Source organism: Erinaceus europaeus, chromosome 3 (assembly GCF_950295315.1).
Source record: "Erinaceus europaeus chromosome 3, mEriEur2.1, whole genome shotgun sequence".
Taxonomy (NCBI): domain Eukaryota; kingdom Metazoa; phylum Chordata; class Mammalia; order Eulipotyphla; family Erinaceidae; genus Erinaceus; species Erinaceus europaeus.
Genome location: NC_080164.1, coordinates 38,808,967 through 38,824,110, shown reverse-complemented (window position 1 = coordinate 38,824,110; position 15,144 = coordinate 38,808,967). Strand labels below are relative to the sequence as shown.

The 15,144-nt window shown below is 41.2% G+C and overlaps 1 protein-coding gene across 7 annotated transcripts in view; it reads left to right on the top strand.

Annotated features, from left to right (window-relative positions):
* The window catches only part of DCDC2C (doublecortin domain containing 2C), a 203,194-nt gene that overhangs the window by 94,779 nt on the left and 93,271 nt on the right, over window positions 1-15,144 (top strand). For all 7 annotated transcript variants that reach the window (XM_060187039.1, XM_060187037.1, XM_060187036.1 and 4 more), the window contains 2 exons: window positions 3,604-3,727; window positions 9,372-9,472. In XM_060187039.1, coding sequence (XP_060043022.1) covers window positions 3,604-3,727; window positions 9,372-9,472 — 225 coding nt within the window. The remainder of the gene's footprint in view (window positions 1-3,603; window positions 3,728-9,371; window positions 9,473-15,144) is intronic.

The following is a 15,144-nucleotide window of genomic DNA, read 5'->3' as shown; positions in this document are numbered from 1 at the left end:
AAATAGAGGAGGGACACACACACACACACACACACACACACACACACACACACACACACACACACAGAGTGAGAGTGAGAGAGAGACCTGCAACACAATTACACTGCTTCAAGAGCTTCCCCTATGCAAGTGGGAGCTGGGGGCTTGAGCCCAGGTCCTGGAACACTGTAACGTATGACTTAACCAGGGGCACTACCACTTGGGCCATAAACTTAATTTTTTTTATTGTTGTAGTTATTATTACTGTTGTTACTGATGTCATCATTGTTGGACAGGACAGAGAGAAATGGAGAGAGGAGAGGAAGACAGAGGGGAGAGAAAGACAGACACCTGCAGACCTGCTTCACCACCTGTGAAGCGACTCCCCTGCAGGTGGGGAGCTGGGGGCTCGAACCGGGATCCTTACCCCAGTCCTTGAGCTTTGCACCACGTGTGCTTAACCCACTGCGCTACTGCCGGACTCCCCCCCAATTTTTTTTTTTTTAATTTATAAAATGGAGATATTGACAAGACAATAGGATAAGAAGGGTACAATTGCACACAATTCCCACCACCAGAACTTCATATCCAATCCCCTCCCTTGATAGTTTTACTATTCTTTATCCCTCTGGGAGTATGGACCCAGGATCTTTGTGAGGTACAGAAGGTGGAAGGTCAGGCTTCTATAATTGCTTCCCTGCTGAACATGGGAGTTGGCAGTTTGATCCATACTACCAGCTTCTCTCTCCCTTTCCCTAGTGGGGCAGGGCTCAGGGGAAGAGGGGCTCCAGGATACATTGGTGGGGTCGTCTGCCCAGGGAAGTCCGGTTGATATCATGGTAGTGTCTGGAACCTGGTCGCTGAAAAAGAGTTAAGATATAAAGCAGAACAAATTGTTGACTCATCATGAATCTAAAGGCTGGAATACTGCCGATGAAGATTTAGGGTCTCTGTTTTGGAAAAAGCTGGTAGGTCTATGTTAGGTATATTCTAAGGGGCCCATGACTTAACTAGATTTTGCCTGAGTCTGACAGCTAACATGCAGGTGGACCCAAGGTATTGTCTGGGGAGATTGTGTCATAGTTGGAAAAAGGACTAGAAATATGGATCAGGGAAGAGAATAGCTCCCAAATATGGGGAAAGTATATAAGTATTGTTAACTGTAAACCCCATCGATTTGATCTGGGGCCCATAATTAGCACAGGAGCCTATGTAACCTCTGCATCCTTATAGGTCTGAGCTCACATTCTGTGGTCATGGCTAGGAACACTCATTCCAGGGTGCACTAATTTCAGGACCTATCTATATTCAAACAGTTTAAAATATGATTTATGCAGCTAGAGAAAGGATATATGGCAAAGATTGTTTTAAACTAATTATTGAGGGAGCTGACAAAATGGCAAGGCTGGTTCAAAGAATATTAGAGGATTTGTGAGATATCTCAGCCCCTAGAGCACATGCCATATCATATGCAAGGTCCTTGGTTTGAACCCCAACACCACATGAGAAATATATATATATATATATATATATGGAACTTGCCAAGAGCAGTGGAATGACTCACTTGAATGATATAGTATAGTATGGGTGGTATAGTATGTTGTCCAACCTCCCTTTAGAAAATGGAACATTCCCTATCATTGTTGATCCACACTGAGGGCTAGGTCCTGTAGAGGCCATCAAAAGGGTCCATTATGTTGTTTCTGATGTAGATGACCAGTTACCATGGAGAGAGGGATCTGTTAGAGGTTTAGGGGCCATAAACTATTTATTTATTTATTGTATTTATTTATTCCCTTTTTGTTGCCCTTATTGTTTTATTGTTGTAGTTATTATTATTGATATCATTGTTATTGGATAGAACAGAGAGAAGTGGAGAGAGGAGGGGAAGACAGAGAGGGAGAGAAAGATAGACACCTGCAGACCTGCTTCACCACTTGTGAAGTGACTCCATTACAGGTGGGGATCCGGGGGCTTCAACCAGGATCCTTATGCTGGTCCTTGCATTTTGCGCCACGTGCGCTTAACCTGCTGCACTAACCACCCAACTCCCCATAAACTATTTAAAAAATTTTTTGCCTCCAGAGTTATTGTTGGGGCTCAGTGCTGGCACTATGAATCCACTGCTCCTAGAGGCTATTTTTTCCCTTTTGTTGCCCTTGTTGTTTATCACTGTTGTTTAATTATTATTGTTATTGCTGTCATTGTTGTTGGATAGGACAGAGAGAAATTGAGAGAGGAGGGGGAGGAGGGGGTGAGAGAAAGATAGACACCTGCAGACATGCTTCACCATCCTTGAAGCGATCCCCTGCAAGTGGGAAGCAGGGGGCTTGAACTGGGATTCTTACATGGGTCCTTGTACTTTGTGCCAAGTGCGCTTAACCCACTGTGCTACCACCCAGGGGTTCAGTAAACTTTTAATCAGGAAAACTAAAAGGCATGTACCAGAGAAGCACATGGGTCATTTGGACAATGATGGATTACCCCATATGGAAGCTGATGCCCATTTTTATTTACTTCTAAGGTCCACTTTCACTTCCTTTCTAAGTAACATCTACACTGATTACAACTTCTGGGTGTCCTTCCTTTTTTTCCTTTTCCTTCTTAGGTAACAGAAATTGGGCATGACTTCCTCAGATGTTCTCCAGATTCTCTCCTCTCAGTGATGGGGCAAAAACAAAGATTCCTGGTGAAAAATGTTCCAGGTCCAGGGTGGCACTGGGGTTCATGGCCCTTTGATCATCTTACCGTAATATTTCTTACTTTGGGAGTATGGATCAAAATTCTTTTGATCCATACTCCCAGTGCAGAGGGAAGGAGTTCTATCTTCTGTAATAGCTTCCCTGCTGGACATGGACATTGGTAGGTCCATCTATATCCACAGCCTGTCACTATATTTCTGTCATTTCTCTAGAGAATTAAGGCTCCTGGACATGTCGGTGTGGTCATCTGTCTAGGGAGGTCAGGATGAAATCATAGTAGCATCTGCAACTTGGTGGCTGAAAGATAGTAAGATAAAATACTTAATAAATAAGGGCCAAAGAGATGGCTTAGAGTCAGTGAGAATAAGGACTCTAGTGTGAAAAAAAGCTAGGGTGTCTACTTTAGGTATGTTGTTAGGAGCCCAGGAATTTAGTAATCTTTGCTTGAGCTTAATCGCTAATGTGAAAGTGGACTAGGGGATGGTGCCAGAGTGGAGAATGGAACTTGAGAGTTGGGTTAGGGCAGAGAATTGCTACTAAATGTGAACAAATACATAAATAAAACTAACTATTTACCACATCAATATAACTGGGGGCCATATATATTACTATTTAGTATTGGAGCCTGGTCACAGCTGGGAACATTCTAGGCTACACTCATTTCAGGACCAGACTTCCTCAAGTGGCAAAGTAGGATCTCTCCCTTGAGAGAGTGGGGCAGTCCTTACCATTGCTAGTCTGTGGTGAGGGTAAGGTCTTGGAGAGGCCCACAAGAGACCCAATGAGCACATTCTTGATAGTAGTGACCAGTGATTTGTCTGATATTTTTCAAAGCAACTATTAAGATGGCTCACTGAATGTTACTGTTCCTAACACAATTTATTTTTCCTAACACAATTTTTATTCTTAACTTATGCCTTAGGAAAATCTCAAAGGAAAAGAACTTCATAAACATGACTCAGATTCATCTAAACTGCAAGATTCTGTTTACTACGCCAAGGAAGAGAAGAAACAAGTGGTAGAGCGTTTAATTCAATCTGGTGCAGGTAAAATGAAATTTCATTTTGTCATAGGCAATCAACAGTGCTATCATATCAAGAATGGCTTCTTTTTTTCCCCCAACAAGTTCATAACACAAAAATGTGACTTGTACATATATAGTTTAAAATATTTTCATAATCATCAACTTTATTTACTTAAAATTTTTTTATTATCTTTATTTATTGAGTAGAGACAGCCTGAAATTGAGAGGAAGAGGGAAACAGAGGGAGAGAGACAGAGTGACACCTGCAGCCCTGCTTCACTACTTACAAGGCTTTACCCTTGCAGGAGGGGATTGGGGGCTTGAACCTGGGTCTTTGCACACTGTAGCATGTGCACTCAACCAGTTGAACCACCACCTGGCCCCCAAAGATTTACTTTTTAATGAGAGAGAATGAAAGGGGGGAGGGGGATGGAGAGGGAGAGGTGGGAACAGAGAGAGAGAGAGGGGGGGGGAAATGAGAACACCAGAGCATCTCTCTGGTACATGTGATGCCAAGGTTTAAATTCGGGATCCCATGCTTTCAAGTCCAATGCTCTATGAACTTTGTCACCTCCCAGTTTGTGAAAGTTTTAACTTACAACTATCTGGTTTACTTGATCAGCTAACCGGATAGTGATATAGATTGAGAAGAAACAAAATTAGAATGCAGAAGGCAATATGATTCTCTAAGAAGCACTCCAAGGTGAACACAGTAATTCTGTTTTCTGTGTGTAGAAGGTTATTATATTTTCTATGTGCACATCATGTTGGTACCAGTGACACTGAAAACAATACCAAGCAACTCAACCTTTTGTGAGAAACATGAAAATAAAAGTCACTGGAATTGTTTGGGTTTACATTTTTAATTAGTTATTCAATACTGATTTAAAAATTGCATGTCAACAGGAGTATAATTCCACATCATCTTAACCACCAGAGTTCTGAATCCCAAGTCTCTCCATTGCAAATCCCTGAAGTTCTCCCAAGGTTGCAGACATGGGTTAACTAACATTTCTACAACTATCTATCTATATCTGTACATTATTTCCCCCTTTTTATTCCAGGTCCAATTCTCTCTTCCCCTCCAAGCCACACATTACTATATACAAATATCTTTCCCCTTTTCATCCTCTCTCTTTGGTACTTGTTGGATCTGGAGTCCAGAGATCTCTTATCCTCTTCCTCCTATCACTTCTCCCTGCACTGGGAGTATGGATCAAAATTGTTTTTGGGGTGTAGAAGGTAGGAGTTCTGGCTTCTGTAATTGCTTCTGCACTGGACATGGGTGTTGGCAGGTTGATTCATACCCCAGCCTGTTTCTATCTTTTGTGAGGTTCCAGCCAGGCAGGACACATTGCCCAGAGAAGTCAGGGTGGAATTATGGTAGCATCTGCAGCTTGGTGCCTGTGAAGTGACAGGATATAATTAGTGTTTTCTTCCAGAGTCTCATTTGTTGTTTCTGCATTTCTGAAGACAATTCTTTAAAACTCTTTAATCACTACTGTGACTATTTCCTTAACTAGTATCTGAATGTTGACTTCATTATTCTGTGATTCAACCTTTGGGGGGCTTTTAGCTGGACTTTTATCCTGGTTCAGTTCTCCAGTATTTCTTCTTGTTGGTTTAACCATTCTAAATAGTATGTTATGATGTCCTTCTCTCAGAACTTTTCAAATTACTGATCACTCTTGCCTGGATTGACTTGTGTCTAAGTAAGGTACTTAAAGAGTTCACAGTTGTGGAGGTTAACAGTTGTTTCAATATTATTTTAATCCCTGATTTGGAGCACAGTGGTTGTTAGACTCTTTTATTCTTTTTCTTCCCTGTAAGCTATGGGAGTCTCAGGGCTTTTAAACTATAAGTAGGCTTCTTAGTTTAATCAGTCACTCCTGACCAAGAGACAAAGCAGGGTGGAGGAGAGATAATACAGTGGTTATGCAAAGAGACTCTCACACCTTAAGGATCCAAAGCTCTGGTCTCAGTTCATCTTCTCTGCCAAATTGGGCAGCACTGCTGGGCCCTGTGAGTTTCTAAACAAGTACCATTTATAATATGTAGGTTCTGAGGCAATTATTCACCATGTTCTCATTAGGAGAACAATGTAGAAAGGCTCCCACCACACAGTCCCACTGCTAGGCCACTGAGGTTTAGATCTTCTCCTGAGTTCTTGGTCAGTTCTCTGTCCCCCGATGTCAGCACAGTGCCTTCCCCTTGCTGCTGCAGCAGCCTCTGAAGGCAGTAGCAATGGAGACTCACAGCTGCATTTGGTGAGTCTTAGGAGAGTCCTCTCCTCCCTTCAGCAGTCTTTTTGTTCGTAAAACAGACTGGAGGTGGTGCCTTAACCGGTAAACTGCTAGACTGCTACCAGCCTCTCAATCTTTCCTTAGGCTCCTTGCTGTCCACGAGCCACACGTGTTTGCACTTACTGGTGATTTGTTGGGTTCCTGAAGTCATTCTAGTCCTGTATTGTTATGGTCCCAGGTTATCTCCTTTGGTGTTCCTCCTGAAAGGTGCCAGGATATAAAGTAAGACAAAATGGCTAATAATGAACAGGAACCAAAAGGTAGGAACAGAGCAGATGAGATTACGGCTCATGGGGTGGAAGCATGTTTCTAGGGGCCCACAGCTATGGTAGTTTGTGCTTGAGTTTGCTAGTTAGCATGAAGTTGGATAAAAACCTTGTCTACAGAAATGGTGCCTTTGTAGTGAAAATGGCTAGAAAGTTGGGTTAGGGCAGAGAGTAGCTCTCATTCTTGAAAATATTCTGTGGACAGAGTTAACTATTTACCTCCATATACCTGATGCCTGGCGTGTGTGTGTGTGTGTGTGTGTGTGTGTGTGTGTGTGTGTGTGTATGTGTGTGTATTTAGCACCAGAGCCTGTGTAACCTCTGAGTCCCTATTGGTCTGGGCTCAGAGCTCATGGTCAGCTGGGAATATTTTAGGCAGCACTCATTTCAGGACCAATCCTCCTTGAGTGGCAGGGTAGGATACCTTAGCCTTGCTTCAGAGACTGGAGAAGTTCCAACCATAGGGAAGTTCCTGAGATGGTGCACAGGAGGACTTGTGATGATGTTCCTGATAGAAGTGACTTGTGGTGGTACAGAGAGGGATACATTAGAGGTCTAGGCCCATCATATTTGTGTGGTAATCCAAAGATTCCCTCACTAGGGCCCCACATGATGAGGTGATATTGACCAAAATTGCCATTATTAAATGAGCCTCTCTCTTGCCTGTATCCTAGTTTTGTAGTCCTCTCTTTGTCTAATGACCTTAAACTTTCTTCTAGTTGTTTAAGCATTGATTGTCATTTATTCAGCCCAACCAGAATTAGTTTTTAGGCTCTGTATTTTTTGGGTCTTTCTGTTAGATTGCTAATCTAATTTGGTGTAAGATAATTGATAATAGAATTCATGGTGCTTTCTTCAGGCACCACAATTAGGATTCCAGGTTTACTAGGTCTAAGTCTAATCATCAAGGCCTATTGAATACTATTACTCTGAGTTACATAATTGGCCCTAGCTTATGGCTACATGTATACCTGTACCTAGTACCTTATATGCTACCCCATACCTAGTATCTGTAACTTTGTTAGATGATGAGCTGTCTAAAGTGGATGTAGGTAGTCCCATGTGTTAGGAAAGATCTCACCAGATTTGAAGAATTGAGAGGTTGACATCTCAGGCTCCTTGTCTCTGGTTGTAGTCCACCATAAGTATTCAGTAGTGGCATAATGTGGGATGTCAGCACTAGTAGCAATTTGGTTGAGGTCACCATAGGTGGTATGATGTGTTACCACTATATTTATTACTATTATTACTATGATAGTTGCTGCAATAGTTTCTATTATACTACTACTACTACTGCTTCCACTACTATATTATTACTATTACCCTATACTATTACTACGGCAGCTACTATTACTGTCATTATTGCCACTATTATTAGAGGTCCTGCTATCTTATTTGTTACTACTGTTGCTACTTCTGCTACTGGTATTACTACTATTATAGTTACTGTTAATATTACTACTATCAACATATCACAGCCTTTTATTGAGCTCATACTGGGTGCCAGACTCAGGTTAAGGCACTTCCTGTGTCTCAGCTCATCAGTATATGCACTAGACACTTAAAGGCCATGGCTCCTTTAAAAGGAAGAAAGCAAGAAGGAAGGAAAGAGGTACTATGCTTCTTTGTAGTGTTTGCTAACATGTAAGTCATTTTTCTTCTCCCTCGGTTTCCACTGCCATCTATATGGCTCCGATTTCTCTGCCATGTTCTTGCATGAGTACTTAGCATCCTCTATTGATTTTGCCTGCTCTCTCTTCTACTTACAAGACTATGTCTCCCAAATGCTTCTGCCTAGCTTCACTCTCTCTTCTGACTCTCCCCAGCCTAAGATGAGTAAGCATACTCTTGCCTGCCACAGAATGCATAGCCTTGTGGGCAAGTACAACCTGACCAGTTCAAAGACAAGTCTTATGAATCTATACTACCTGAAATACTGTAAGATATCAGTGTAATAGAAATTGGAGTCACTATGTATCAAAGTTTGCTCTCAACAAAACCCATCCTAACAAGTAGCTGGGATTGCCCAGTACACATTGAATCTCCAATTTGGGAAGTAGCATGGTGTGATAGTATTCAAATTCCAGCTGTGGTCCTCATGAACTAGTAACCATGGGAAAATTTCTGTAGAGATGAGAGTGGAAAATTTGAGAATTGATGTGGCTATTGAATATCAAGTATGTGAGGAGTGCCTGGGATTCAGAGTGTCCCTGATGAATGTACCTTCCTTCCTCTCTGACCCTCTAGAACTTGACCTGTGAGACTAAGGGACAAGACACTGGGGAGAGTTCTTTTAGGACTGAGGGCCATGAAGGGAGATGAAGGTTGAATAAACCTCTTGAGTGGGAGAGAGGTCCCAGACTCTGAGCTGAGAAGTGGAATGAGTCTGTAACAGAAGTTTCCAGTTTTGAGTTACTAGGCTCATCAGCGTTCACATATATATCCTTTTGGACACTGAAGTAGTTGGCTGACCTATTTATTTTTCTTCTGCTATCACTACTGCTTCTCATCAGAAGAAGCACAAACTTTCTAAGAACCTATTGGAAAGATAATAAAAGTGTGTTTTAAATCTATCATGTGTTTGGTATCTTACTTAATACATAACTTTAATGCTTAAGTTTGTTCAATTCAGCTCTTGAACAAATTTTGAAACAATAAAGTCTCATGTTCTTATAATCTTTGATGCCTGGTGTATTGCTTTGTATTTATTTCTAACTGAATTTTATGGATACAGACATTTGTTAAATACTCATTATATTTTGTCTCTAGGTCTGAGAGCTGTGGTGGATGGACACAGCATAATCATGAGTTTCATTGACTAGTGGCTTAATGAGGATAGGGTTATAAGCAGATAGTGCAGTCTTTGAGGTCTACTAATCCCAGTGCCTTGATAACAGTAAAGGCTCTGGCAGTGGGGAAACTGAAATAGGGTGGCTTGTGGGGTCTGGTTCTGAGTTAAGTCACTTGGTGGGTGACTCAGGAAGTTCAAAGGATGTTGATCTGTAATTATGGTTCAAGTCAGGAAAGTAAAATGGGTTTTTCTGGGTGCTGATATCAAAATTGATTTGAAATTCCTGCCTATGTTATTTCTCTACAGAAGGGGATGTGTACAAAGCCCAGACTCCCAACATAGAAACCCAAGGAGCACCAGTAGTTATAGAGGACCAGGAAGTGAAGGTGGAGGTACCTGTGGATGAGGTAGGTATTGATCATGGCATGTCTGTGCTCTATACCTTCTAATTCTTCTCCTGCTTGCCTTCAGCCTTCTGCTCTACCTCTCCCCAAGTTCTCCCTGGCTTCTAGGATATTCCATACCCACTAATATTAGCTATGGTGTATCCTTCTGGTCCTATATTACAAATTTCTTGTTAATTTTTCTCTTTATGGTTTATTTTATACCTAGACTCTTCCTAACATCTGTTACAGCTGTGACTGCATATTTAACTTAGTCATTATTTAATTATTGTTCTCCCCCCCCCCCCCAGTTATATGTTCCACAAGGAAGGAGGCGATTTCCTGTGGTAATTAAAAAAATAGAGGACTTGGCTGTGGTGAGGCTGGGAGCAGATTTAAACAATCAAAGCTTTATTATGATGGCACAGTAGTATGGGATGTAGATTTTAGGTATGGCAAAATAAGCAATTATTGGCTGGGGTAAGAATGAACTAGGTCGATAAGTCCATGAGTTAGTTACCAGTAGTTCAGCCCTATGAGATAAGTGATTATTAGCAGAAATATAGGTTACTCATTATGGCTGTTGAAGAGAGTCTTAAGAATTTGCTGACTAAATGTTATGCATGTACAAACTATTGTATTTACTGTCGAATGTAAAACATTAATTCCCCAATAAAGAAATAAAAAAAAAGAATTTATTGGCTTTTTAGAGAGTCAACATTTCAAAGACTCAGCCTATGGTCTGTGTATTAAAAAGTTTGACTTTCAGTGTTGACTCTCTTAAAAGCTTAGACCAGGGAGAAAGAAATAACCGGTGGCATTATTCTATAAGACACAGCTATATACAAATGTCAAAGGACATAAATTATGGTGATGTCATGTACGATACAGCAAATCCTAACAAAGGGATTTTCAAAGTTAACCCAGTTGCCAAATAAGTTAATTACAGCAATAACTATCTATTGCCTTTTTAAACCCTAAGACAGCAGGAACCTCCCGCTTCCTTTATAAGAGCCTATATTTTGCCCAGTCCTGGGACCTCTAGGGTGGGGCTCACTTTCCTGCATGCTTCTGTCAATTCATACCAAATGATACTGCATCTGCTGATCTCAATCTAATCAATACAATGAGTACCACCTCAGCATGCTTCACTTCAGACTGTGTCCAGAGACGTCAAAAAAATTAATAAAAAAGAAGAATTTACTGCCTAGCTCAGTTACATGTGTTCAGTTCCTCTGGAGCAGCATGGAGGGTTCTGGGAAGCCAAGACAGGATTCATATGAGCAGAAGAATCCAGCGCTCAAAAGGCTGGACTTTTGGTTGCCTGTTTAAGTTAGTTTGTTCCACCAATAGTCCCTTGTGGGTTTGCGTAAGTTCGCACTATGAGCCGAAGACTGATGTCAGCCCCAGCCAGTTAAGTTCTGCAATCTTTACTATGTTACAACAATTTTCTTTGCTCATGATTGTAGCCATTAGTCCCTACCAGGGTCCCTGGCAGGCTGAAGACCCTTAGTGTAGTCATTTGTGGAATGACAACATGGTAGGATGAAAAGTATATTGGCTGATGCAGTTGGGAGTCATGGTGCTACCAGTTTCTGGCTTTCTGACCTTGGATCTCTATCTCCTTATCCATATAAGGACATGGAAATGACATCTCCATGAAGGCTTGGATAAGGCTCAGTGGCATAATGCATGTCCTCAGTTCAGGATACGGGGGGATGCTTACTCCTATTCCCTCCTCCACCTTCATAAAGAAGCGAAGAGACATTTATAGAAAGCAAGGGAGATATAGAAGATAGTTACTGAGTTAGTTACACTGGAGAAAGGGAGAGGGATGCTTACAGTAAGGTCCACAGGACCAGTGCCAGAACAGAAGCAAAACCAAAGGAACTTAAGTAAAAACAAAGGCCCGGGTTCCAGCTCAGCTTGGTCTTCAGGTGGTGAACCATGTCCACAGCCCTCAGATTCATTTCTGCTACTGAGAAGGGGGAGATGGTTGGGTGAGCTCCAGGATGCATGGTTTTGTCTCCAGGCGCTGTCTGAAGGTGCTAACTTATACCCATACACATTGATTTTTGAGAACTTTTTTTTTTTTTTTGAGAATTCTGCACTTGTAGTTATATGGAGCCAATTCCAATTCCTGTTTTTGTAATCAATCATCCAACTTTTCTACTTTATTTTTAACTTTTGCTATTTTTCTCATAACATTTTTAAAAATTGTTATAGATTAAGTCTTAGTGTATGAACTTCCTACTTCCCTTTGGCATAGCGAGCACTTTCTCTGTGTGTCCTGTCACAATTTCCATTTGATGGGAGTCTGCAAAACATTCTTATACTAACTCAGGCTGTTTTCCACCATCTTGTGCCAGGATCCCAATGCCTACTTCAACCCCTCTCTTCCCCCTCCTTCCCCAGAATCCTTTGCTTTGGTGAAATATGCCTGCCTGCCTGCCTGCCTTCCTCCCCCACTCCCTCCCTTCTTCCCTTCCTTCCTTCCTTCATTCCTCCCTCTTTTCCTCCCTCCCTCCCTCCCTTCCTTCTTTCCTCCCTCCCTTCCTTCCTTCCTTCCTTCCTTCCTTCCTTCCTTCCTTCCTTTCTTCTTTCCATCTTACCAGGGTTATTGCTGGACTCTGTGCCTGCATGACAGCACCATTCTCAGTGACCATTTCCTTCATTTTACCTTCTTTTTGATAGAGAGTGAGAGACAGAGATGGAAAAGGAGAGAGAGAGGGAAAGAGAGAGAGAGAGAGAGAGACAAAGAGACAGAGAGATACCTGCAACACTACTTCACCACTCATGAAGTTTTTCCCGTACAGATGAAGATTGGGGGCTTGAACTAGAATCCTTGGACATGTAATATGTATACTCTAGGCATGCCACTATCTGACCCCTCATCATTTTAAAAATAATTTATTATTTTTTAACTAGAACAGTATTCAGCTCTGGCTTATGATGGTGTGGGGGATTGAACCTGGAACTTTGGAACCTCAGTCATGAGAGTCTCTTTGCATAACCATTATGTGCTCTATCCCCACCTAAAGTATTTATCTATTTGAAGGAGGGAGAGAGAGGCGCACCTGATCATCATACTGCTTTATGCCATGTCAGGGATTGAACTCATAACCTCATACGAGTAAGTCCAATACTCTCTCCCTGGATACTATAAGGACACAGAAAGAGAGAGAGCGAGAGAGAGAGAGAGAGCGAGAGAAAGAGAGCGAGCGAGCGAGCGAGAGAGAGAGAGAGAAAGAGAGAGAGAGAGAGAAGGAGAGAGAGAAGAAGAGAAGAGATACAGAGAGATTGAAATACAATTACAGACTTGTTTAGTCCAGAACCATGACTTCTGATATATATTTTTTCTCAAATGTGTGTGTGGGTGTAGGTTTTCTCTGGGAAAATAGATTTTTTTTGCATGCAACAAATTCTATCTTAGTAAAATAGTCTTCTTTTATCACCCCCTAACAGGTGATAAGCATATTGTATAAATATAGGTCTTCAGTTGATGCACAAGAAGAATGGATTCACTGAAGTCACAGAGGACAGGATTTAGTTCTGATCTCTAGTGAAATTAAGAGTCAGTGGAAGAAAGGTGTGTCTTAGATTCCTTGTAGTGACCAGAGAGAGAGAGACACCCCACACTGTACTTCCTTTAATTCATTTCCCTCCAGAGAAAGAACTAAGAACAAGACACTAGCTGAAGTAAAACCAAAATAACCTGGACTAATTAGGAGCAGGTCAGTTTAAATTTATGTAATCTATGACTTGTTTAATTAGAAAAAAACATAATGGAGCTTTAATGTGGTATTACTTTCAGGTGCATAGGGCAACTTGGAAGAAGCTAGCAGTGGTCCTTGGGGTACTGGCTTAATGAATAAATTAAAAAGTATAATTAGTACTATATCTGTTAGGATGCTTTTAGCTATAAGGAGCAGAAAATTTAAAAGGAAGTGGCTAATCAATAAGGGAGTACATAATAGAAGACTAGCAGTTCTCCATGTAATGGAAGGTCCCAGAGTTGGGCGACTCAGAGGTTCAGTGGTATAATTGAAGGCTGGGTTCTTTCCATCATTTTGTTCTGCCTTCCTCAGAACAGTGACTTCTGGCTACAGGCTTGTTTTTCCAAAATGCTCTTCTCGGCATTGGTCAGCATCTGTGATAGGGATGTGGACAAGAAAGTGACTTTCTCAGATAGTGAAGGACCATCTTTCCCAGGAACTTCTGGAAATTTACCATGTTCCTTGTCCTCATCTTTATCTCTAGCCAGGAAGGAGAAGTTATTTCCTTTGCTTGTGTAAACCAGTCAGTGTTTACTTCTTGTGTCTGGAAAGGAGCCAGAATCTCCTGAAATATATCATCAGTAAAAATTGAAATGCTTTTAGGGGCCGGGTGGTGGCGCACCTGGTTAAGTGCACATGTTATAATGCACAAGGACCCAGGTTCGAGTCCCCGGTCCCCACCTGCAGGGGAAAACTTCACAAGTGGTGAAAGCAGTGTTGCAGGTGTCTCTGTATCTCTTCCTCTCTATCCCCCTTCCCTCTTGATTTCTGGCTGTCTCTATTCAATAAATAAAAAAAGATAATAAAAAATTTAAAAAGTTGAAATGCTTTTAAACAAGGAACAAGGAAAGATATACAGCACTATGACATAGTTAGCTGGCTATCAGGGTCTCTAAATTCTATCAAATACATATATTTTAATAGACAATAGAAATAGAATCTGTATCTAGCTATTGATTAGTTATGAACATAGGTATTAGATATAATTTCTATACATGAATGTATAATTACACTCTAGTTCCTTCCATGATGTGTCTTCCTCCTACACGTTTCTAGACACTTGGAACCCCTTCGGGTTCTAGTCCTTGAGCTCACTGCAAGCAACTATGTTATCAATGGTTTATTTTCCTTTTCTGCATATTCAGCTTCCTTTACATGAGTCCTTCTGGTTGGACTTTAAATCTCTCTCTATTCATGTGGAACATGCCTTTGGAGGTAGGAGGTAGGTCTCTTCTCATTCCCTTTATGTCTCCCCATTTACCTCGTTTAGGCTTTTTCTATAGTGACACAAAGCAGCTTTTCAGCTCACGTCACAGCATTCCAGATGTTTCTCATTTCTCATCACAGTGACAATTCATCTTCAGTTGATGTATGCACCTACTCTCTTCTCCTTAAAAATTACTCTCTGTTCTGTAAGGAGTAAATTGGTCCAATACTCTAGACCAAACTTCTGACATTTTCTGGTTAACTTGTCATAGTTGTGCTTCTTTTCCATGTACTGAGAATCCCCAATTTTTCTCTTTTTTATTTTTTATTAATGATTTAATATTGATATACAAAATTATAAGATAACAGGTACACAACTCTGCACTGTTCCCACCACCAGAGTGCTGGATCCCCAATCCCTCCATTGTAAGCTGCAGCAATTCTCTCAAGGTTGCAGATAAGGGTTAACTATTATTTCTACAACCATCTATCTATCTATCTATCTATCTATCTATCTATCTATCTATTTTTTTATGGTCCCACTTTCTCTTCCTTTCCTAGTCACATGTACACCTATTACTGTATTACAATGTCCCTCCCTTTTTCCTCTCTCTCTGGTTCCTGATGAAGTTGGAGTTCAGAGCTCTCTGATCTTCTTCCCCCCGTTATTTCTTCCCCACTGGGAGTATGGATCAATATTATTTTTGGGGTGAA